The sequence below is a fragment of the Ptiloglossa arizonensis genome, chromosome 6 (genome assembly GCF_051014685.1).
Source record: "Ptiloglossa arizonensis isolate GNS036 chromosome 6, iyPtiAriz1_principal, whole genome shotgun sequence".
Classification (NCBI taxonomy): Eukaryota; Metazoa; Arthropoda; class Insecta; order Hymenoptera; family Colletidae; genus Ptiloglossa; species Ptiloglossa arizonensis.
This window is the reverse complement of record NC_135053.1, coordinates 2,376,219-2,399,871: the sequence shown is the minus strand read 5'-3', so window position 1 is coordinate 2,399,871 and position 23,653 is coordinate 2,376,219. Positions and strand designations below refer to the sequence as shown.

The 23,653-nt window shown below is 36.7% G+C and overlaps 3 protein-coding genes and 1 long non-coding RNA gene across 7 annotated transcripts in view; 3 read left to right on the top strand and 1 right to left on the bottom strand.

The window, feature by feature from the left end:
- Positions 1 to 51: 51 nt before the first annotated feature.
- On the top strand, positions 52 to 5,096 carry LOC143148356 (uncharacterized). Its single transcript, XM_076314639.1, is given in 17 exon segments — positions 52 to 56; positions 109 to 309; positions 470 to 497; positions 542 to 758; positions 1,455 to 1,838; positions 1,885 to 2,015; positions 2,067 to 2,200; positions 2,361 to 2,501; positions 2,544 to 2,674; positions 2,760 to 2,767; positions 2,811 to 2,886; positions 3,362 to 3,423; positions 3,594 to 3,621; positions 3,759 to 3,808; positions 3,856 to 3,930; positions 3,932 to 4,044; positions 4,118 to 5,096. Coding segments are annotated over 17 exon segments (1,989 nt in total). The 3' UTR covers positions 4,323 to 5,096.
- Positions 2,682 to 3,293, top strand: LOC143148564 (uncharacterized). Its single transcript, XM_076315007.1, has one exon. The coding sequence runs from the start codon at positions 2,891 to 2,893 to the stop codon at positions 3,227 to 3,229; it is 339 nt and encodes a 112-aa protein (XP_076171122.1). The 5' UTR covers positions 2,682 to 2,890; the 3' UTR covers positions 3,230 to 3,293.
- Positions 4,338 to 23,653, bottom strand: part of LOC143148563 (uncharacterized) — a 95,588-nt gene continuing 76,272 nt past the window's right edge. For 2 of the 4 annotated variants that reach the window (XM_076315002.1, XM_076315003.1), the window contains 12 exons: positions 23,272 to 23,472; positions 22,263 to 22,432; positions 20,229 to 21,155; positions 18,228 to 18,390; positions 12,318 to 12,659; positions 11,928 to 12,222; positions 11,708 to 11,849; positions 10,127 to 10,326; positions 9,901 to 10,053; positions 8,789 to 8,912; positions 6,734 to 7,814; positions 4,338 to 5,037 (listed from right to left, as the gene is read on the bottom strand). In XM_076315002.1, the coding sequence (XP_076171117.1) occupies positions 4,805 to 5,037; positions 6,734 to 7,814; positions 8,789 to 8,912; positions 9,901 to 10,053; positions 10,127 to 10,326; positions 11,708 to 11,849; positions 11,928 to 12,222; positions 12,318 to 12,659; positions 18,228 to 18,390; positions 20,229 to 21,155; positions 22,263 to 22,432; positions 23,272 to 23,472 (4,031 nt within the window). In that variant the 3' untranslated portion in view covers positions 4,338 to 4,804. Of the gene's footprint in view, positions 5,038 to 6,733; positions 7,815 to 8,788; positions 8,913 to 9,900; positions 10,054 to 10,126; positions 10,327 to 11,707; positions 11,850 to 11,927; positions 12,223 to 12,317; positions 12,660 to 18,227; positions 18,391 to 20,228; positions 21,156 to 22,262; positions 22,433 to 23,271; positions 23,473 to 23,653 lie in introns of those variants that run through there. The other 2 variants (XM_076315005.1, XM_076315004.1) reach the window with 2 other exon arrangements.
- LOC143148565 (uncharacterized) lies at positions 15,827 to 17,223 on the top strand. The gene is made up of 2 exons (XR_012992524.1): positions 15,827 to 15,988; positions 16,992 to 17,223. It is a non-coding gene; the product is annotated as an uncharacterized LOC143148565 (long non-coding RNA).

The following is a 23,653-nucleotide window of genomic DNA, read 5'->3' as shown; positions in this document are numbered from 1 at the left end:
ACACAAGAGATACGAGTATAATAGACGGCAATTTCACAATCTTCGTATAGAATGCAGTGAAGTTTTGTCGAGTGAACGAGAATTTGAATAAGTATCGTCGATGAACAGACCGATTGTTACCGTGAAGCAAGGCAAATTGCGAGGTGTAGTCTTAAAAAGTGTATTAGGAACCTTTTACATCGCTTTCAGAGGAATACCATTTGCAGTTCCTCCCATTGGAGAACTTAGCTTCAAGGTAATATTAATTGTAAATTATATTACCTCAACAATAGTTTCACAGCAACCAAAGATGTTATATAGTACCACCCAGTAATGGATCATTATATCATTGAGATTTCATTTTTTGCAACTGTTTAGTACTTTGTCGATATGTTGCGCAGTCGACTAATGAAAGATATTAATTCGTTTTTACATCGTATCTGATGGTCTGTATTATCAGACACGGTTTGCACTCCACTTTCTTGTACAGGATCCGGAGCCACCTATTCCGTGGAGAGGTATCAGGGATACCTCGAAATTCGTTGTAAAAATTTGCCCGTAGAAGTTGGAATTTCCACCGTATGATATTGTCGGTGACGAAGATTGCCTTTACCTTAATCTTTCCACTAATTCCGTTACTGGATCTAAACCGATCATATTTTGAATCCATGGCGGTGCGTATGCAGTAGGAAATGGGAATGTTGAGACTTACAAGCCCGATTACTTACTCGCGAGAAACGTGATCGTTGTTTCGAGTAATCATAGATTGGGTGCTTTCGGTTGGTTCTCTTATTATTTCGAAAAGAAATTGTATTAAATTTGCGGTAATTATTTAGAAACGCTGTTACCTCACCGATCCAAATGATCTTGAAGTATGTTATCAAGGGCGTTGTTCCAAACAATTTTTTCAAAAAAATATTGCCACTGTTCAAGGTTTGTTTTTAAGATAAATACAAAAATATTTTTGATACCATGTATCGTATTTTTAAGCCTTGAGACACGTTTGGATTAAATTTCGAGTGAATTTAGACTTACATTAGTGGTAATATGATATGATGTTTACTTTACTTATTGTTGATATATTAGAAAAATGAGGAAGCATTTAACCTTTTTCATAAATTGGGATTCAATATTGATTTTTTTAACAGGTTAGCTAAGCTGGCGTAGTGTCGACAAAAGAAAAACTAGTCCATATTATAATCTAATTCATGAAAATTAGTACTATCCGATAATTACTATATAATGTATGTAATTATATTAATCTTTAGTTTTCTGCAAATGTCTCGGCGACGATAATATGTATAGGAAAAAATTGTTCGAAATAATGTCCTCGACATTGTATTTTAATTTTATCCAAATTCATGAGGTAATCGCTTTTCTAAATAATTACGAAATTTGCTTCGAAAATGTACACTAACAAGTTCTAATGACGGTAGCCGATGATGAATAAACAATGCTTAACCAAAACTTTGAAGGGTTCTTAAATGTGGGACTTCAGGTTGCACCTGGCAATCAGGGTTTAAAGGATCTGATTGCAGCTTTGCAATGGGTCAAGGAGAACATTGCCAATTTTGGAGGAGACCCTAACAATGTTACCATCAATGGCGCCAGTGTTGGGGCGCAAATGGTTCATGCGTTATTCGTATCACCGCGTGTTCAAGGTAGATTCATTAAATTACCATTGATAACAGTACTTGGTACTGTTCGAGATACATTGAGATACGTATATGTTCAAAAATTAAAATGTCGGGATTTTCTAAAAAATTCAAATGTCCGCTTACCATTGATAGCATTCGTTGGAGATACATTGGGATACGTAGGCATTGAAAAACTAAAATGTCGGGATTCTTTAGAAAATTGTAATGTCCGCTGAATTACTATTGAATTTGGAACTATTCCATGAAGCCATTTTGCAAAGTGGATTAGCATCGTTCGTTCCTTCGATCTATGGAAAATCGCAAACGTCTTTTAAGCTTGCGGCCCTCCTGGGAATAGATTCCACCGATCCTATTGAAGTTGTTAAATTTCTGCGAACAGTGCCTGCTAATGATATCATCAAAATGCAAGATTCTAATCTTACGGAATAGGTAAACTTTTTTTCTTTAATGTGCCTGGATGAATATATAGTTTTGCGGATTGACAATGAGTCACGTAATTGGGACGAGTTGTATCTTAAACTTGATAAAAAATGTAAAAAAAATGTAGAAGGAAAAGGTGAATGGTACGATAGTGTCTATTTTTCTACTTTACTTTTTTCATAAGTGCAACAATGCATTTGAGAAACGCATGTAACCTCGAGTAAATCTGCACAAAAGGTATTAGGACACCATGTTTAAAAAATTAATATCTTGCGAGATATTTCATACTTTTTACATTCACAGTCCTTTGGTCTATGAATCTCAAAGTCTGATTTGTACTATCTGTACAGACACATTTTGGTTCAGACATCGGTTGACCATCACCCTTATCAAGAATTTCCATGGCTGTGTACTATGCATTATTCTTAGACAATCTGTGCTTGTGTATATAATACCGTACGAAATATAAAAAAAAAAAAATAATAGAACCACCCGGTTTGCATACATACATGCTGTAGATGCACAGATTACCTATTTCGTTACCGAATCGTGGCCCAATAGGCATGGTTTGATGCCCGTGATGAGCTACTTGCCCGGGCACGTTGAAAAATACTCGAGTAGGCAATTTAGTCATGCTTGTTCGACGATTATTTATCGATACTTAGAATGTAATAAACATAAACGTTTTTCATTGTATTACAGGAACAATGGCAAGTCTATACAGACAAATATTTTTTAAGAACGTCTTAAAAGTTAAGAAGTAGTGCGTCTTTACATGATTTTTTTAAACTTCAGATAAAAACGAGCAAAAGATTAATCTTTGCAAGAAGTATATGTCGCAACACATGAAATTTTTAGGAGGCTTGAACAAATTGGGGCCGGAAGAAACCAAAAATTTATTAAAAACTGTTCCGGATCGGTGTTTTAACGGGGAACCAATCAGCGAGGATCAGCTATTCGAACTGTTAAATTTCATGAACGATGTATATTTTGTTCTTCCTATGAAATTGTTTGTAGAGAACCAAATACGAAGGACATTCGCACCCATTTACTGTTGCAAATTTTCGTATGTCGGTAATGAGAAAACGTACACGGATCCCCTGATAAAACGTCGTATTATTGGTGATTTTATTTTCTTAAATATGCAACAACTACGGTATACCAGGGATTGAAACGGTTATGGAACTTTTTCAATAGACTCTGTTGAAACGATTGAAATGGACTTTGTGCAATAAAAGTTCTCGTATTGTACATTCCAACGAGAGCAGGCAAGTAGAGGTTTTAATTTGAGTAAAAATTTACAGGAGATAAAAATCAAAGTTCTTGTGTAACAAGAACAGATATTTTCTTCATCACGAACAACAAAGTTCGCAGTCGCTTAAAAAATTATTTATATATTATTTTTGAAAAATTTACTTCTTTGTTCAATTTTTCTTTTTGTACCTATTATATTCTTATTATGTTACATCATTTACTTGAAATAAACACAATAATATGTTATTATATCGTATATAATATGATATTACATCGTCGAAGGAAACTATCGTATTATCTACAACGTATTGTAAATTTGGAGTTTTATTTATTTCGTGGAACTTTTTCTAATAAAAGTTTTGACATAACTATTGCAATGGAACAGTTTTGTTATAAAAATTCTGAAACATTTGTTCCACAGAAACAGTTTTTAAACAAATTCTCAAGATGAAATTTCCCGTAAAAGTACCATAAGAAAAGATCTTTCCGAAGCAAAAGTATGAGTTCTTTTCAGTCCCTGTGATATATACCTTCGCATGTGCAGAAACGGTGCTGTTTTTTACTTACTGATGTATATATTTTAGGAGCGTCTTACAATGACGAAATGTCGTATATAAGTATTTTACCTGTCTCACTGTAAAACTGAAAACCCTGAACCACCAGCGGAAAGTACCAAAGACAGAGTTACAATGAAATGTCTGACTAGGATGTGGGCCAACTTCGCTAGAACAGGGTGAGTTGTCTATGAGATTTTAGATATTTCGAACTTAATCTTAATATTCGCTTATGAAATATTTGTAATGTAGCGATCCCACCCCAGGTCATGATGATTTCATCAAGACCACTTGGGAACCAGTTACAAAGGATAGGATTCGGTATCTGGAAATCGACGAAGAATGTGAGATGGTAATCACGCAACCGCAGATGTTGAACTCTAAACGAACATCCGTAGAATGCTCCATAGAAACTAATACCAAATACGAGGAAAACTTGCGCGAAAACGCTTGTTAGATCATAGTACAATCGTTGAGATTAGATACTTTTTATTTCTGCTTTTATTAATCACGTATTACTTACAATTATAATAATACATGTAATCGCTTTGTTATGTTCGCAAGAAAAGTAAAAGGTGCAAAGGAGGTCAAATAATCAGTACGTTACTTTGCTACGTTTGTAAATGTCGTTGTTAAAGTACGTCTCGGACTACATGCGACTGATAAGAAAAGTTATTAAATAAATACTTCCTTCCGTGATCGTGATTACTTACACTACTGTTCAACTCTTTGCTATTTGGTAACGAGTTTGAATGTTGAGATTTAAAAAAAAATCATTTATACTAATCTCATTTTTTTTTTCTTTTTCAAGTTTTAAATGGCGAACAGAAACGATACTTTGATCATATATCGCGATGAGTTTGAACGAACGATCGAATACTTCGGTCTTTCCGCGAAACATCGATTAACGTTCGAACGTCGTTAAACTCGAGGTACGGATTACTTGTTCCAGAACGCAAAAGCTTTCTGTATTCTTTCGTTGTTTGGCTTTCCTGTCGTCATTGTGACCGTAGGATGCGCGCGCTGCGACACTTGAGTTACATTGGAAGGAGGTTTCGAGGCAACTGCTTCCTTCTCAAATAACTTTGCAGTACGACTTACGTTTCCGGTCGGAACGAATTTACTCCGAACGCGACCGATTAATAGCCTTGGATCCTCAATTTCGCTGGCAACTGCAAACAAACAAGTTGCATCAAGTATTACGTTAAATGTTCTACGACCAATAAGGGGTTCCAAGGTGTAACGCTGACTTTTGAATGGAATATTGCATTATTGGTTCCGAGAGCAAACGATTGATAGCTCGCAAGATATTTAATGTTAAATGTTTCGACGATCTGGATCTTGCGAAGTATCGGTTGGAAAATGTTTTCCAAAAACAGAACTTTAAGTTTAATTAAGCCCACGATTCTTCGACGTAGTTGAGATTGTTTTTCGAATTGTAATTCATGTCGTTGTATTTTTCTCTTTACACGACTATTTTATTATTTATATTCAAGTTCTAATGTTAAGTTTGTTGTTGTAATCAATGCCCAAAGTGAGGAAACGTTTTTTTTTTAAATAAAATACACTGTGCATAGTATCCATTCTGGATATAAATTATCGATAAAATATTTTGTAAATGCAACGAAAAAATGTACTCGAAAAATAACCGTAAAGATTTCTTAGTTGTTTCGTTTGCTATTTCTTGCACCTATAGACCGGGTAAACGATTAAAATCCGACTACAAAGAGTAGCTAATGTTCGCTTAGGAATTTGCAAATTTTCGTAAAGCGGGGACTAAATTTCTCGTTAATTATGAGTTTTAGGGTCAATGAAGATTGATACATTCTTATCGTTGCTTCGAATTTTGGTAATAAACGATACGGTTAAGAAAACGAGGTTGACTTTTAAAATCTCTAAAACACTTTCAACAACAAAAATAAATATACAGCTATCTAATGTTTTCCTCTATATAACTTTTGAATACAACGTAAACATTAACTTGTTCAAGGTGAGTATAGTTACTCATGGTGTATATACATTGAAAGAATTCCGATAAGTAAACGACATAAGTGTGTATAATTTAACGGAGATTACGACAATAGTAGCGAAACCTAACATTGAAGCAAGAGCGATTAAAATTTTTCAATGCTAAAAAGTTCAAAATTACTCATTTTTTAATTCTCTCGTGTGTGTGTGTGTGTGTGTGTGCGCGTGTGTGTGTGTGCGCGCGCGCGTGTATAAAATACGTAGAATTACGCGTTGGGATCGAAAGTAGTGCAAAAGAACTCCATTTGTCGGGTAATCCCTTGAGTTTAACGATTACGAAAAGTAACCATTTTATAATCGATTTAATTATCGGGAGATGCAGGTCCTCGAAACTTTAAACTTAAATACCCCGTGGTTTATATATCGCTCTAAACACGTACTATGTTGTTCAATAAGTTTTATCGTTTCTTTCATTGTAAAAAAATATTTCAACACTTCAACTTTGAACAAGTGTAAATATACGAACGAGTCGACAAATCTACACGAAACTTTACACATGTTTATCGAACAGTAGAACCATTTTTCGAAAAATAAAACGACGAACCTAATAGCCCCATTTCTTATCGAACGACAAAACTTATCGAGCAACCTATTATACCTTTGTTATCGTTTACTTACTGTTTAAAGTAACGGAAGTAGCAAATTAGTCACTACACTCGGATACTCGTAAATACTTTTAATAGGCGCAAGTAAAGAAAGGAGTTCAAAGAGAAAAAGAATCGTCGAATCAGCGATACATCTAGGGACTTATTTTGACACCGAGAGAAACTTTCCAAATCTACGAAAATCATGGTTAACCCTGGATAAATATTACCGGAAGAAATTACGCATTGAACACACCTTCGTGCCGATTAATTTCTCGCGAAGCTTTAGTTACGCCACTCGGAGTAGCTACGCTTATAGAGCTTTGCACGTTTCCTGAGGTATCGATCATGGACGTTTTGCGATACTCGAATTCTTCCATCCTTTCGACGGTGTCCTTAACGTTATTGTTCTCGTTGTCCTCTTCCTCTATGATCGACGAGATACCGAGCTCGTTCACGTGTTGCGAAGATGTCGACAGATTCGACGAGACGCAGTCGCCGATGCCCGAGTCTCGCGAATCGCCTCTGAACACTCGTCGAAGCATTTGCAAATTGGTGGTCGCGTCTCGCTCTGATTTCTCCTTCGATTCACGAGTATCGAATATTTCCTCCTCGTTCACGATCTCCTCGATGTTCAACGTCGAGTGTATCTCGTACGATTCCGTAACGTCGGTCTTGTATATCTTCTCGTCGTCGTCGTCGTCGTAACGCGTCTCCGTGGTGCTCTCGTATTCCTCGCAAAGATTCCTTATTTCGGAGCTCATGGTTTTCTCGTCTATCGGTGTACACTGTTCCATTTGGTATCGGGGAACGATCTTGATTACCTCTTCGAGATGTCTCGTGGGAGCTAACTTCGTCGAGTACACGTCACTTCGTTGGTCTTCCGTCGTCCCGGAGGTTGGTTTCTCGTTAGTGTCAGTTTTCCGAGTCTCTTTGGTTACATCTCCGCGAGAACACGATCGCGTGACGCTCTTTGGGAGTTCGTTTTCCAGGGACGCGTCGTCGTCAAGGTCCGATGGCGCGTCCCTCTTTAGTGTAGAGTCTAACGTTTCCTCCGAAAAGATGCTGACGTCTGTCTTGTAACAGAACGAATACATGTTTCTACCGCAGGTGTCCGTCTCGGTTGGGCTCCTCCCGCGTTTGCCAGACGCGTTTTCAATGTCGCGTTTACTTCCATCGTCGGAATGGATTTCGGAATCCATGGTTGCTGGAGATTCGATCGGATTCGACGAAGGCTCCGTGGTCGGAGACGATTCGGTCGTCGCTGTTGGATTTCGTCTGCTGTTCGCCGAAAGGATCGCCATCCTACCCAGTGCACGAATGGCATTTCCCGTTTTCTGTTACGAACAAACGAAAAAGCACACGCGCATGCAACACGATCAAACCCATGCTAATATTAGTACCACCGGGAAGTTAGACTCGCTGCTCTTCGACGAGATTATTCGTTTGTTTTTGTTGATTCATCGTGTATTTCTAAAACGACGCAACTCACGGTAAGTTTTGCAGGGAGTTGAGAAATTATTTGCAAGTGGAAAATTATTTACCGAACAATAATATCGGTCAAAAGAACGAACTCTGAGGAACAACGATCGAATGTTAGTTTTGTCAGCGTGCTCGCTCGTTTCCACAATCCACAATGTATCACTTTTAGACCAGATGGTACGATTGAAACGTTATAATGTTACAGAAATGATGAATTCTCGAGTCAAGTGCACCGTTGGTGATTGGTGGAGCAGTATTTACCGAACTCCTTCGTATTGGTAAATCAAAGGTCGTGTTTTATTGTGTCGCATTAGAAATACAATCACGATATTTAAATTCTTGTGCTTTACTTTAAGTATACGCTTGGTGTTTAAGTTATTTCAAATACGATAACATGGAAGTTGCTACAATTTTGAATAAATCGTGTATCAAATATGTAATTCAATTTTCCAATTATGTAACACGAACGTCATGTTTGTTCAGCGTCGTCGAAGGGAAATCGTGTCAGAAAAATTTATTTTTTGTAAACTTTATACTACGTTTATTTTTTCTAAAGTATCGAGCAAAAATAAATATTTCAAAGTTTGAAAAAATCGTTAAGACTTTCGTTGAAAGAGAAAAAGAAAGAATGATGGTCTTTATCGTACCGTTGGAATATTATTCAAATTTTAATTTATTTTGCAAGCCACTAGCTGATAAGTCTTTCCTGTTTTAACGTTAAACTCTCTACAGATATAATGTGTCATACCGGAACAAACACAGGAAAACAACACTCGAAAACAAAGATAAACCAACGTAAACACAACAAACGAATTTTATCGATTCTTACCTGCCACTTTCTTCGTACGATGAATTTCTTCAATTTTTCTGTCGGCAATGCTATCCTGCTCATAGCCTCCGCGTGTTGCGCCATCCAAGGGTGTTCCAAACACTGCCTTGCCGACATTCGCAATCTGTAAAGCAATAAATACGATGATTAATCGCAATATAGTGTCCGATTGCGTACGAAGATACATGTAAAAGAATCATCATCACTGTCATAGAGTGAGAAGGATAGTTTATGATATAAATACAAGAGGATGTTAGCGCAATGTCGTAAATGAGTTCGCCTTTTTTTTTTCTTATTCATGCTCCGATTCGTCTTCTATGCAAATGTCACCCTTCTTCGTTTTGAACCTTGCCATGTGAACATCGACGTGCAAACTACAGACAGTTTTTGCGTCAAGTTTACATTTGCGTTCATTCTTTGATAATTAAAAATCGATGTGCACTACAACAGTGAAAATATTATCAGTGGATTGGTAAGAATCTCCCGATAAAGATGAGACCAAAATGACCATATTTGGACTACTTTGAACGAATTGAAAATTTTTCTTTTTAGAAAAAAATGTTTGAAAAAAGAAAAAAGGTGAAAAGAGAAATAAACAAATAAGTGTCATTTTTTTCCTCAGATATCACCCTATTAGTTCGGATTATATCGCTTTGAAGCTCGTCGATCGAGCGCCCGTAATACGAGAGTGCATCCTTGTTGTTGCCTTCACACCCAGTGTATCTCGTTCACTCGGACGTTTCATGTGTAGGTGAGTCTCGGTTCGAGATACGAAAAGGTCGATTACTGAGATAGATTCACGACCAATCCCGCTTATATGCGAATATCCCGATTGTTCTCATATAATCGGACACGTGCCGTACACTATAAATGGACGTAATTTTATTCGAATAAAAGCGAGTTGTTCTCGATATTTGTTCGATCGGACAGTTTAGTTTATTCATTGTTCAATATTTCATTTTGCGAATTAAAAATTTATTCAAATTTTTATTCAACGGTAATAAGAAGCTGCTTTCTTTTTATTCGTTGCTCGAAACTTTCTTATCCGAATAATAATTTTCTGATCTCGATTGCACATCGATACGAGTAATTGCAACGAAACGAATACGTACTCCTTTCGTTTGACGAGGAGGCCGCTAATGAAATCCTTGGCGTCGTTCGATATCGCATCGAATGCCTCGTCCTCCAAATCGTAATCCGCTCGAGTGATGTTGACGAAGGTTTCGGCGTCGTTGTCGCCCATAAATGGCGACAGACCGGTCAATCTGAGCATTTGAAATTACATTTATCGTTTGGGTAAATCTTTGCTGAACGAAAGCAGCGTTCTTGAGTACTTACAGAACGTAGCAAATCACACCGACGCTCCACATGTCCGATTCGGTGCCGATCGGTTCGTAGCTTATGATTTCCGGCGGAATGAATTCTGGTGTACCAATGAGGACTCTGACCGGAGTGTCTGGTTTGAGAGTTTGAGCGATGCCAAAATCGATCAGTTTGATCTGATGAGAGATGCGCGTTCTGCACATTATATTCTCCGGCTATAAACGTAACGAATTGGGAATTAATCATTCAATCGCATTCAATTACACACGCGCGCGCGCGCGCGCGCGCACACACACACACACACACACACACACACACACACACACACACACACACACACACACACACACATACACATATACACATATACACATATATACATATATACATATATACATATATACATATATACATATATACATATATACATATATACATATATACATATATACATATATACATATATACATATATACATATATACATATATACATATATACATATATACATATATATACGCGCGCGCGCGCGTGTGTGTAATATATAAGTGAAGGAAGACACCGTTAATATAAACGTTTCGGTTTTCGCAGAAAATTCTGTAAAATTTCATTGCATATATGTACGCAAATTAGGCAGTTGTAAGTCTTTTGCGGAAAAAGTTGAAATTGTTTGAAATTGATGGTAGTTACTAAATCATTGCATATGGGTGCAATATGCACATACAGTGGCTCCAAAAAGTATTTGCACGCTGCCGTAAAAGGAAATTCTTCTTACCTGTAAGACTGACTTTAATGAAAGTTTGTGTGCATGTAGAGCATAATAGTGTATATATAAAGAAACTTTTTTTGTTGACAGGAAATTTCTGTAAGAAGGTGAAATCAAGTCTCGAAGGTTTTAAAGTATTTTTTATTTTTTTAAGGAAACTATTCTTGGAACATTTTTGCGACAAAATGATAGGGTACTAAGAGCTGAACATTTTTCATCTGCAAAAAGTTTTGCTCTATTCCAGATTATTTCAAAATTCTACTGGAAAATACGATTCCAAACGATTGAAGAGCTTGCAACGACTTTTATTTTCTTTATAATTTTGTAATCGTGCGAGACGCAATACAAATTTTCTTACTAAAAGAAATTTTCTTACGGGTCTTAATTTTATCCCCTCGAGAAGATTTTTTTGTCAACAAAAGCATTATGTCATATGCAGCCTAGTATGCTTTATATGCACACAAACTCTCATTAAAATCAAACTTTTAGCTTAGGGGAATAATACAGTGAACAAATACTTTTTTGATCCACTGTATATCAGTGGATGTCTTTATTAAACACGTTCGATTCTCTTTACTTTCCAAACATAGAGAAAGCAGTCTTTCTGATCGGAAAACATTTCGACAAATTTTTTTACAGAACAGAATGTTTTAAGACCGTTACCTTTTGTTTATTAAACAGGAAAGTGTATTTAATACGCTGTTATACGCGCGTGTATATTTGGTAATTTATATTTTCTGTTTCCAAATAATGAGTTTCCAATTCCTGTATCTTCTCTTGACAAATCTCTAAAAACCAAATATCCTCCGTTATTGTCGAGTTTTGCGTCACCTTTAAATCCAAATGAACCACTTTGTTCTGATGCATGTACTCGACGCCCTCGCAGATCTGTCTCATGAAAAGTATACTGTCCCTCTCGGTGAGCGTGAAGTCGTCGGCGACCACCCTCTCGAACAGCTCGCCACCGGAAATGCTGAAAAAGTGAAACGCAATGTGATGTTCGGACACCTCTAACGTTCTCGCGAACGTTTTACATCGTATGTATGCTCACTATTCCGTAATCATAACGATCTCTCGTGGACTCTCGTAAGCGGCTGCCAATAAAAGAAGTTTCGGATGTCGTAGATTGTTCATGATTCGTATCTCCTCCCGTACTTGTTCGCGATCCTTCGTTTTGATGGTCCTCACGAACTTGGCGGCGAAACTGGTTCCAGAGGACGTTTCGATGACCCTCCTCACCGTACCGTATCGACCTTTCCCGAGTTCCTCAAGGACGTCGTATCGATCGTCGAACAGTCGACCATCTTCCATTTCCACCACTCTGGCTTCGAATGGTGGTTCGAATTCTTTCGAAACAACACCATTTTCGGTTGAATGTTTTCCCATTTTGTTTTTCAGCGCGTGACTTCCCTTCCTTTCTCCTGATACTATCGATACTCACCTTCTTCGTCGTCGTGGAGCTGCGTCTCTCCTTCCTCGGGGATTCTAACGAACTCGGACTCGCTTCCCGGTTCACTGACCCCGTGGATGTTTTCCGCTCGAACGCGAAATCGATATCTCTCACCAGGTACCACGGTGTCCGTTCCAAGTGCCGGTACCGTGTGACTCAACGAATGACAGGACTCCGCGATGCTCGTCCACGTATCCTCGCCCAGACGATTCATTTCCACGGTATAGCCGGTGACTGTGCAGCCTCCGTCGTATGGTGACGATCTCCAATTGACAGTGGTCAATCCCGGTGCACAGCATACGTTGGGAACACCCGCTGGAGGGTCAGGTGGACCTGACGAACGAGATCGATTTCATTTTTACGCGCGCAATAAAGGCATATGTCGGACGCATTTAACCCTCATTGGGCGAATGTAGGTCACTCGAGATCCACAAAGTTTTACGACAATTAAAATTTCTGCCGATCGAAATTCGTTGGCGGCACATCTGTGGCACTTGAAACTTCAGACCGGTGGAAAGTAATTTATGATCATTCGGCGTACAAGTCACTTTTTTAATAGACGTTAGTTATTTTGCCGACCTTGTGTTAGTCGTCTCTCAGACATTCAACAGAACAGTCGAAGTATTTTAAAAGTTTCTCTGTACATTTAGAATGACCAAACGTTTGAATAATGATGATTTTGTGTAGAAATTGTGCAGAAAATTAATAATTATTGTTTATTTCCTAATATATGCTGGTTTTTCTTTTCTCTATAAAAAACCTATTTTTTTATAATAACTTACAAACTTTTTACTGTAAACCCATATTTCTTCCCCTATAATAAATCTATTCATAAAATTCAAGAAAAAAGATTACACTTTGGAATCTGTTCATGCAGGATTTTGGCATGGGTCTGAAATGATCCTAGCTTCGGCCTCTACAAGGTCTATCCTCCGAGGTTTTATTATAATCTTGGGCCACAATCCTGTCTCTATTATCGAAGATTGAAAAAAATTGTACAGGAAATTTTCCATTATTCAACAAGTTCGATGATTGTTTAGCACGATTGTTTTCAGTAACGCATCGATACGGTTGCAAAGTGCTATTGCATTTGTTAATTTTTTAATGAAATTCTAGGATTTTTTTATTAACGAAATTAATTCCTCGTGTTATATGGAATAAACAAATATAAAGGTATAATGTTGGAAAGATTAATACATTTTGAGATATTTAATTTTCTTAACATCGACAACAGATATTTAAACGTTTTACCGTTACATTCTAAACAATTTTCTTGTGTTTTTTTTTTTCACATTTTTCATTAGATTGTTCAGTATTCATTGTTAATTGGTTTGGTCTTTTTTTTAATTCGTTCTTTCGTGTCATTTATTGAAATAGAAAATTAAGAGTACACTATATTTTTTAATCGTATAACTGTTAATTAATTGTGTGGAATTTGAAATATCTCACAAAATAGTAATGTTCTCGACATTGTATTCTAACAGTTTTTCACTCGATAATGGCAGGAGGAATCGATTCGTATTAAAATATCCTATGATTGCGTTTAAAAAATAAGTGCAATTGAACTTACTGAGAAAATATTGTCATTGATCGCAAAAATTGTATTAGTCGTACCGATTCTCGTAAAATACTGGCGATAAAATTGGGTTCGGAGCGATATATCGATCGCTGTCGAGTCTATCGAAAAATTGTATAGAACAAATATATTTTTAAATATAAGTTAAAATATTTCCCGTTATGTATGTTTTTGCTGCGGAAGTAACGGCAAGTGGACTATTTATTGTACATTTTATAGCCGGTGTCCCTCACGACCTTTTCTCCCGGCAGAAATTTTGCGATGTCGTGTAGTTCACTTTGCAAACCGAGCTCTTCTAAAGATGTGCTCCAAATGTCACTGCAATTCCCCAACCGTTTTCTCGCGTAGCAGTAATAAACGTTTAAATAAAAATGTGTTTTGTTTTATATCTTTTAAACTGTACTAATTTACATTGGTAACAATTCGTCAAGAAATATTTACCGATCTTTTAGCAATTAAACAAACGCGATGAAACGTCAATAAAATATTTATCCTTTGTCGTGTTCGAAATTAATAGTAATCGTTGCAAAGAATTTCTTTATAATATATTTTACACGTACATTCTGTTGGTTATTATATTTTCTTTGATGAATACTTCCTGGATAGTACAACAAAAATAGTGTATTAAACACTACAGACGTGTAAGTATGTAAACGTACTGTTAAAGAGTTAAGAATATAAATAATGAATATAGTAATTATACCCGTAGAATCAATTATGTTATATTAGATTCAAAATGAGTCAAACTGAGAAATATGTATCTGTAATCTCAAAACAAAATCGTACGTTTATACGAACATTTTTTATTCTTCTTCACAATAAAATAAATTTTCGAAATTTCACCTATTGTAATGTATCCCAAACGTTAATTGTTTCTCAATAGGATCGTTTCGTTCGCAAATTCGTTTCGATGTATCCGAAATTATAATTTAATTAGCTTGTCGATGACGGTAATCCACGACTCGAATAATAATAACCAGTGTTGTGTCAATTTCCAACACCGGCAACGCCGGCAAAAAATGTCTCAAGTGCGGCATGTTCCACGGACAATTTTAAATTATAAACAAGAACGGTTTGAAGTATGTTTACTCTCCGACCGGATTTCGTAATCCCGATCGGGTTGGTCACAGACGTTTCACGTTTTTACACTTCTATCCATGTCGACCAATAAATTACAGTTTATTGCACTCGTAACGTACAGCACGTGGCGATTAATTACAGAAAAAATTGTACCGATTCGACGGAGCGAGACGTCGTTAACGCGTCAAGCGCCATGTCGGTCTATCGGTGACTGATATACTTTTCGTTCGGACCGCATGTCACTGGTGACTGACAGTATACTGTATACTGTATAGTATACTTTTCGTTCCTGCCGCGTCTTTTTATACCATTTTACGAATTTTCCTAACGGATTATCGTAGACACTTATTCGATCAGATATTCCAACTGCTGCTTTTTCTGCATTACAATCCACTATAATTTTTAGTTTCAAATAGAAATTCGCTAAACAAAAATTCGCTAAATGTAGCATTTAACGCGTTAAAAAAAACTTCACCCGAATGTTGCGCGAGCGTGTGGCGTTCATTCATACCGGCAGTTTCGATCGACCTCTCGTCGAAACCTGTTCGTCGACTATCGAATCGATGAAAACGAAAAATTCATTACCCATTTTCCACACGGTCTCGATCGTTTCCGTTTTGCGATCACTGCTACGAAGCGACTGGTCAGCTTTCGGAGGCAAATTAAACCAACGCGGAGAACGTAAACAGAAGCGTTTTGGCAACACTGATCGCCATTCTAAATATGCAACAACATCCACCGATTTCCACGCGCACTTGTGCGACACTGCTTCGCTCCGTCGCGATCTCGTGGAAAGGGGAAGAACAAGGCGTGAGTCGATGGTGGGGATGGAAGAAGACACGCGGGAAGGAGGAATTATTGCGCGATACGTCACGTGAGACTGTCGTCTGCCTTGTACATAAGAAGAGGAACTGGACCGTGTGACAGGCGCTTACGCACGTGGGACAATGGGTGTCTCGTTCCGAATTGCGTTCGCAGACACGAAGAGACGCGAGAGAGTTCCCTGGTAATGGAATAAATTCTTAACGCAACCTGCTCGAAAGACACGACCATCGACCTCGTTTTATACAACCACGCGAATAGAGTTCAACAACGATCGATCGCACGAATCGTTAGCAAGTGTACGCGTACGAAAGAAAAATTGTCCAACGATCTTGCGCGCGTAAACGACTCGTTTCAAATAAATTCTACGATCTACCGTTTCATTGCGCTACAAAAGCCGTGAAGCACGTTACGTAACTTAGCAAGAGTACTCGATTATTACACTCACATCGATTATTTCGCATTTCCATTGCTCTGATAAGTGATTATGCAGTTTGTTCGACACTTTTACTAAAAAAGTATCTTTTCCTTAAATAGTAGCAAGGTTTTTTGTCGATTTGGTTTGGTAGAGTTTTTTTGTTAATTGTGTAAACTGAGCACAAGTAATCTCTGCAAATTTAAGGATCTGCGGTAAACTTTGTACTATTAGAGATCGTTAGTTTTTCTTTGCGTTGTGCTCCGATTCGTTCAACTTTGAGCAAAATAGTTCCACGCTGATTCTCCTCCATTTCCTGCGAAATTCTTCTGAATCGTATCCACTACCCGAGTCACAATTTATTTTACGAATAGGAGAAAAGCAGAAATTTCAATTTATCGTTACAAGATTTCAGTCTATCGTTGTGTCTAGGAAACGTATTATGGATTTAAATTGGTAATTCGAGTTCATTATACAATCATAAATTAGATAAGTGCGCAATACTGTATGTCTTAGATAAGTGCCGCACGATCCACAATAGGACCTCGATAGTTTAACCTCTATAGATAGAACATCGTGTAGGGGAAGCAGGAATAATAGTAATGCTTTACCGATCTATTTATAATTACAAAGAATATTTATGGATTGGTGTAACTCGAGACAACATTTACCAAATCTTGACAGGCTTTCAAAATTAATTTATAATTTTAATCACAGTGATTTATTTATGTATCGCTTTAATTGTATCATAGTGAGACTTGTATGACTGTAGGAAAATGATGCAGAAAATTTCTACAAACGCCGAGATCCGTGCAATTATCGAAGTAGCCGATTCAGCAAGGAGTCACACTTACAAGATAAACCTCCACTACCTGTGGCTCATACCGAAACTTAAATATAATTACCGATCGCTTCTACTGAAACGATCTGCTTTTGTCTCAAATGGAAAGTCAAATTTCAACTTCACTCGTTGCTAAATGACCATTTGTCGAGACAATGAAACAAACGAGGTTTACAGGCAAGTATCGAAATTTCATCTATCCAAGTTCTACCACAATCAATATATGGTAAATAAGAAGAATTTCTTTAAAAGTTCACGTAGAATATAATAATTACTCGAAAAATATTTTTTCTCTTTAATTTTTAGGGCCATTCTGCATTTTTTGATGCCAACAAGAATATATAGAACAATAACAAATTTAACTCGTTTGGAATACATAATTCGTTTAAAATCACTATAAAGTATTCTAAAACTCTCCGACTCCTAAATTCATTTACAATACGTTCTGAAACGGTGAAACTGATTGTAAGATCTGTTGAAAATACACATTGACTTTGATACGACCGAATTCTCATATTAATAATCGATTAATCAACGAACTGTAATTAGTTTCCTTCCTGAAGAGCTTTACGATGTCCTAGTTTTCAATTTGAAAAATAAAAAAGAATAATTACTTCGATGCTGTTAGATGTTTTATAAAGATGGCGAAGGAGATTCTCGTATTTCCTCGCATTTCGTAGCGTTTGATAATTAATTCACTTTTATTTATACATCTTGTATAACCAGCTGATTTCGTCGATATTCGAATCGTATTCTAATTTGAAACTTGTATCGCGTGTGGTTTTGAGAGAAGACGGATTGCTGGTGTGTCTAGATTTATACATCACGATTTATCTTCAGTTTTGTACATTTTGCACGAAAGAAGCACAGACGTTCGTTTGTGGCACGCTCGTGTAAGTGTGCGCGCGATATCGTCGTCGCGGCGAGAGTTTAAACGAGTGATGTAAGACCGTTTGTTTCGGAGCTCTGTAAACATTAATCGTTCGTCAGTATTCGTGGCCTATATCTATGCAGATTGTTCGAACGAGTGCCTCGTTTATGTCCGAGACATTTACATAATCTGTATCTAGAGAATCGTTTGTTTCTAGCTCGCAATGGGATTAATCAGTCATCGAACGGAGAATAGTATCGGTAACTAGCTGGGAAAAGTGATACTTTCCGACATACCTTCGACAGCAACGCTGAAACATCGTCGGTCCTTCCCAAATTTATTGTCCACCGACACTTCGTACTTTCCAGCATTATCAGCCGTGACGTCGTCCGATATCAAACAGGACACACCACCGCCATAAGTGATCGCAGTCTTCTTGTCCGCAGCCAGCTCTCGACCCTTCGATAAAATTTCTTCCATTATTTCATCGGTTATATTCGTTTCTTTCTTTATGTTTTTAACGATTTGCAAATACGATAATATAAACTAGGAAAATGGTAAAGTAAAACAAAAGTGCAATAGATCGAGATGTGATTAACACTAGAACTATCGAAGGGGTCAGTTTGACTTGTTTCAAATTTCCTTTTAAAAATTATTCAATTATTAACGGTGTCTTTGCTTATAATGTTCATAGATAATTATCAAAATAGACAACTAACGGAACGCGTAAATTAATTTACCCTTTCCCATTAATTTGCGTTAACACTAGAATTATACTGAAGGAATTAATTTGACACGTTTCGAACGTGTATTAAAAAGACACGTCTATTAAAAGTAACCATAATCTAATCTGTGGGATTTTTAGTACACGTGCACCAGTGTATTGTTTCGTGTATATTTAAATTCACGTGTATTATTTCACTTTTATTTAAATTCACGCGTATTGTTTCACTTGTATTTAATTACAAGTGTATCAACTTATCTGTATTTTAATTCGTTTAGTTTTTAAAACACGCCGACTAATTTACAGAAAGAAAATATGATTTTACAAATTTCGAGGTCGTTGGTACAAAAATAGATTAAAACATCAAATCACCACAACGCAGAAGAAAATGCGGATTCGGAAAATGATAAATTCTATCTAATTGCATTAGTAATATTTGTTACTCTCCAATGCTGTTTTTCAGCTACTTGAAATAATATATTATCCCGAAAGAAGTCGTTTATTGTCAGATAATGTAAACACGGTAGATTTTATGCACCAAATTCGAGGATCAATTGAATGAATTCCGTTAATAGGCGTGGCTTTGAAATTTATTTTTGTAACAATAGCCTGAAAATTTTGTATAACCGCATTTTCTTTTTCGCGAATTAGCAATCGTATTCTGTAAATTGTACGAGTTAAAATACCTCTCAGTTAATACACGTTTGTTTAAATATACGTGAAAGTACACGAGTACTTACAGTAGATCAAAAAAGCATTTGCATACTATTATACATTATGAGGAAATTCCCCTAAGTTACAAGTCTGATTTTACTAAAAGTTTGTGCGCATATAAAGCATACTAAATCGCATATGACATAATGTTTTTATTGACAAAAAATGTTGACATGAAAATTCAACATTTCTTCGTTATTTTAATACAATTTGGGGGGGGGGGGGAGAGAGGAATCTTTTCACAATCGAACGATAGAGCATTAAAAACTGAACATTTTTTGTAAGAAAATTTTTATTGCACCTCGCACCATTACAAAGTTATAAGGAAAGTAACAATTGTTGCAAGCTCTTCAATCGTCTGGAATCATATTTTTAAATACAACTTCGTAATAATGTGAAATAGAGCAAAACTTTTCGTATGAAAAATGTTCAGCTCTTAGTGCTCTATCATTGTATTGCTAAAGCCCTAAGAGAAGTTGCATTAAAAAAATAACATGCATATATAGACAAAAAAAATTTCTTTATATAGGACACTATCATGTTCTACATACACACAAACTTTTATTAAAATCAAATCAGTCTTACAGGTAAGAAGAATTTCCTTATAACACAGCGTGCAAACACTTTTTAGAACTACTGTAAAATCATCGTATCAAAGTACACGTATATCGAATACAAGTGTATTTAAATATGCAACGCAGGAACCAGAGTGAAAGATAAAATTCCTTTTCTCAGGAAGGTTGCAGTTAACCGAAGTAGAAGATTGAGACAAATGTAAAAGTTTTCACACTTTCAATTATAAAATAGGGGGGGGGGGGGGGGGGAAGAAGATGTGATAAAATATTAAAAAGATATTTACCGCGCGAAACCATTTGACACGTGGTTCCGGATGACCTCGATACGTGGCTCTGAGCACCACTCTGTTTCCTCTGAATACCGTGACGTCAGCTGATACCTTCAAAATAGCGGCAACTACGAACTCCTCCGACGCGTCTTTAAAGTTCTCCTCCACTTTCGTTGCAATTCGACCGTTCCTTTTCGAAATCGACAATGTTTCCTCAGTCACTGGAGCGCACTCTGTGTATATTACAGATAAATTATCGTTGGAACTTTCTCGAGGCTGCTTCGAATCGTTTTCGGTCTTGCGTAGATCAGGATCCACCCATGTCGGACTTTTCGCGAATTCCTCTGCGTCCGTCGTTAATTTCGTGTTCGTTTCGTTCGATACTTTGGAAGATAACCTTCGAACAGGTACACCCTTCGTTCCCTCTTCGTCCGAAGAAGACGAAACTCTTCGATTGTTAGATCTCGCGTCCAATCGAACAACGTTACGTTTCGCTTTTTTGGGGCTCGGTTCGGTTCTTTTATTCGTCTTGTTCACGATCGTTCTCCTCGAGTCGAGCAAAGGACTCGGTGGAATAATTCTCTTCGTTGGCAAGGGAGACGATTGTTTAGAACTCGGTGTGGACTTCAGAGTCAACGAGGACGATCTGGTGCGCATTGGTGACTCGTATTGTTCGCATCGAGGCGAAGGAACATTCCTGACAGATCTTCTCGCGGGATTCCCGCGAACGTAATTGGCACCCATTTCATTACCAATTTTGGTGGATACGTTGCCCAGCGTAGACGTCTCCAAATTACAGGACGATCGATTCAAACGCAATTCTGCCGTGCAACTGATCGAGAGACCCTTGCCGACCACGGATGCTGTGCATCGTATCTTGCCAACGTCCCGCGACGACACGTTGTGTATCCTCAGGATGCTGACGTTATCATCCTTTTCGATCTGTAGCGAGATATCGATTATTGTTGTTATTGTTGTACACGAGACCTCTGAACACGTCGGAATACAAGCAGAGGTAGTACTTTGACTTGCCATCGTATCGATTCGCGATGGCTCGCATTTATGCGCCTAGATAGATAATGATACTGTATCATCATTTTGGAATATAATGAACACAATATGGTAAATATCCTAATAAATTTATAAATTTATTACGTTTAAATTATTTTAGTCAATAACGGAATAATGTACAATGAATCAGGAATAAAATAATTTTAATAGTAAATTTTGACTTTGGTTTTACGTAATGAATATTTGATATTTGTTTATTCTGAATATTTAAAAATAAATGGTACCAGATAAGTAGAAAGTATGAAAATTGTCATAATCACCTTATTTATAAGAAAGTGATGTTTAAGACGGGTATGTACCAAACAATCCCTTTTGACGGTAAAATATCATTGAAAGACCATTCATAGTGATAAATTAAAAAAGATCAAATGAAAATTCACCGCGCACTAGTAATTAGAACGATTTTTACAAAATCCTTTCCACCGTAGTCGATTGTTGAAAATAACTTGTGTCACGTAAATAGAAACGCGCCAGATTGTCCACATAAAATGTTTTAATAATTAATCGGAACCCACTTTCTGGATACGCCTCGTATAAATACATATCTGTTTTATATGCGGTTGAGGAGATAACCCCTGAACGAGTAAAACTTGCTGTAACTTCAGACGCAATCTCCTCGCGCGCGAACTGTACATATTATGTACTTATGAATTTTTATACTGTGCAAGGTGTGCTTCCATTATTCTTTAACACTTTTAAATTTTATATCCGTCATGGCAAGCAATAGATTTATGTAGAAAATCAGCCTAAAATTAGTAAAAGAACATAAAGATGAAACAAGTGATTATTTTTCTTCTATCTACAAATGTTTACATTCTGAGTTGCCTCAAGTTAGGTTCGTAATTGTGATTTTTATAGGATATACATGTTTTAGATTCGAATACAGTATATAGTAAATATTTATGAGAATTTATGAGATATTAACAGGGTACATTTTCGATGCCAGATGAAATAATTTTTTTGCGCCGTTTAACATACCTTGCATCTTGAATTTTCCTTAATGACCCTTCCGTTGATTGTCCACGTGATTTCTACAGGTTCTCCGCATTGTACTCGGGTGCAGAAACACGCAGTCTCACCCTTCGAGGTGATAACCGATAGGGGAGTTTTAGTAAATTGCGGGGCCAATTTGGAAACATCTTTGTAATCTGTTCCGGGAACAAAATTTTATTTATTTTATGATGTTGTGTAATGGTCATTTAATACGAGTAGAATAAAATTAACTTATACAACATTAAATATTGGATGTAACGTAAGTCCAATTCTAGCAAGTTTGTCTCTGGTTATGTTATTTATAAACTGTAAACTATCCCTTATTTCTAATATATAAACTTAACCATTTACATAAAATACAATCGTTACTCAATTTCCTGATTTGTTAAAGAAAGATCTATCGCTAGAATAATACTTACACTACGTTCAATGTTTAATATCGAATAAGTTAATTTCATTTTACTCGTACTAAATGATCACTGTACAGTATCATTACCAATCTATGTAATAATAGTTACGCTATTTGATTCATTTCTCAAAAATGTCCAACTACTCGGTATGTAAATTTACGAAATTTATTAATTCCTTTTTGTCTGGCAATTTAGTTGGAACATAATTGGTTGGCCGCTCAAGGCAAACGAGCTGTTTCCCCCACCACGTGTCGTATCTGACGTGATTCGCAGTTAGTGTCCGATTCTACTCCAATTATACTTTCGAAGTGACTCTATCGATCCAATTGAGACGTAAATGGTATTTTCATGCGATAAATACTAGATTGTTCAATAAGTTTTGTCGTTTCTTCCATTGTAAAAAAATATGATGACACTTCAACGTTTGAACCACTGTAAATATACGAATGAGTTGACGGATCTACATAAAACTTCATAGTGTTCATCAAATAGTTTCAAATCCATCTTTAGAAAAATAAAACGACGAACTCAATAGTGGCATTTCTTATTGAACGATAAAACTTATTGAGCAACCTATTACATACCTTGCACAGCAAAGAGACCGTTGCACGATGCTTCTCCGAAACTGTTGCGAACGAGACATGTGTACTCTCCAGCATCTTGTGGACAAACATTAGACAATCTAAGAGCAATTCCACCGTCACCGTAGATGACACATTTGTAGCAATCGTTGTCAGTCACTTCACGACCGTCCTTTAACCAAACAACTATAAAGGGTGGAACACCTGGAAAGTACGATTCTATTGCTTTTTCTTGCATATAATTTGCCATAGACGCTGTTACACAATTCTATCATTTTATTTAATAATTTCGATTCAGTTTCAATTTTAAGATATCAATTTAAGAATACCGTTATAAAATATTAAGACTAACTTCGAAATATTAGCGAAAATAACGTTACTAACA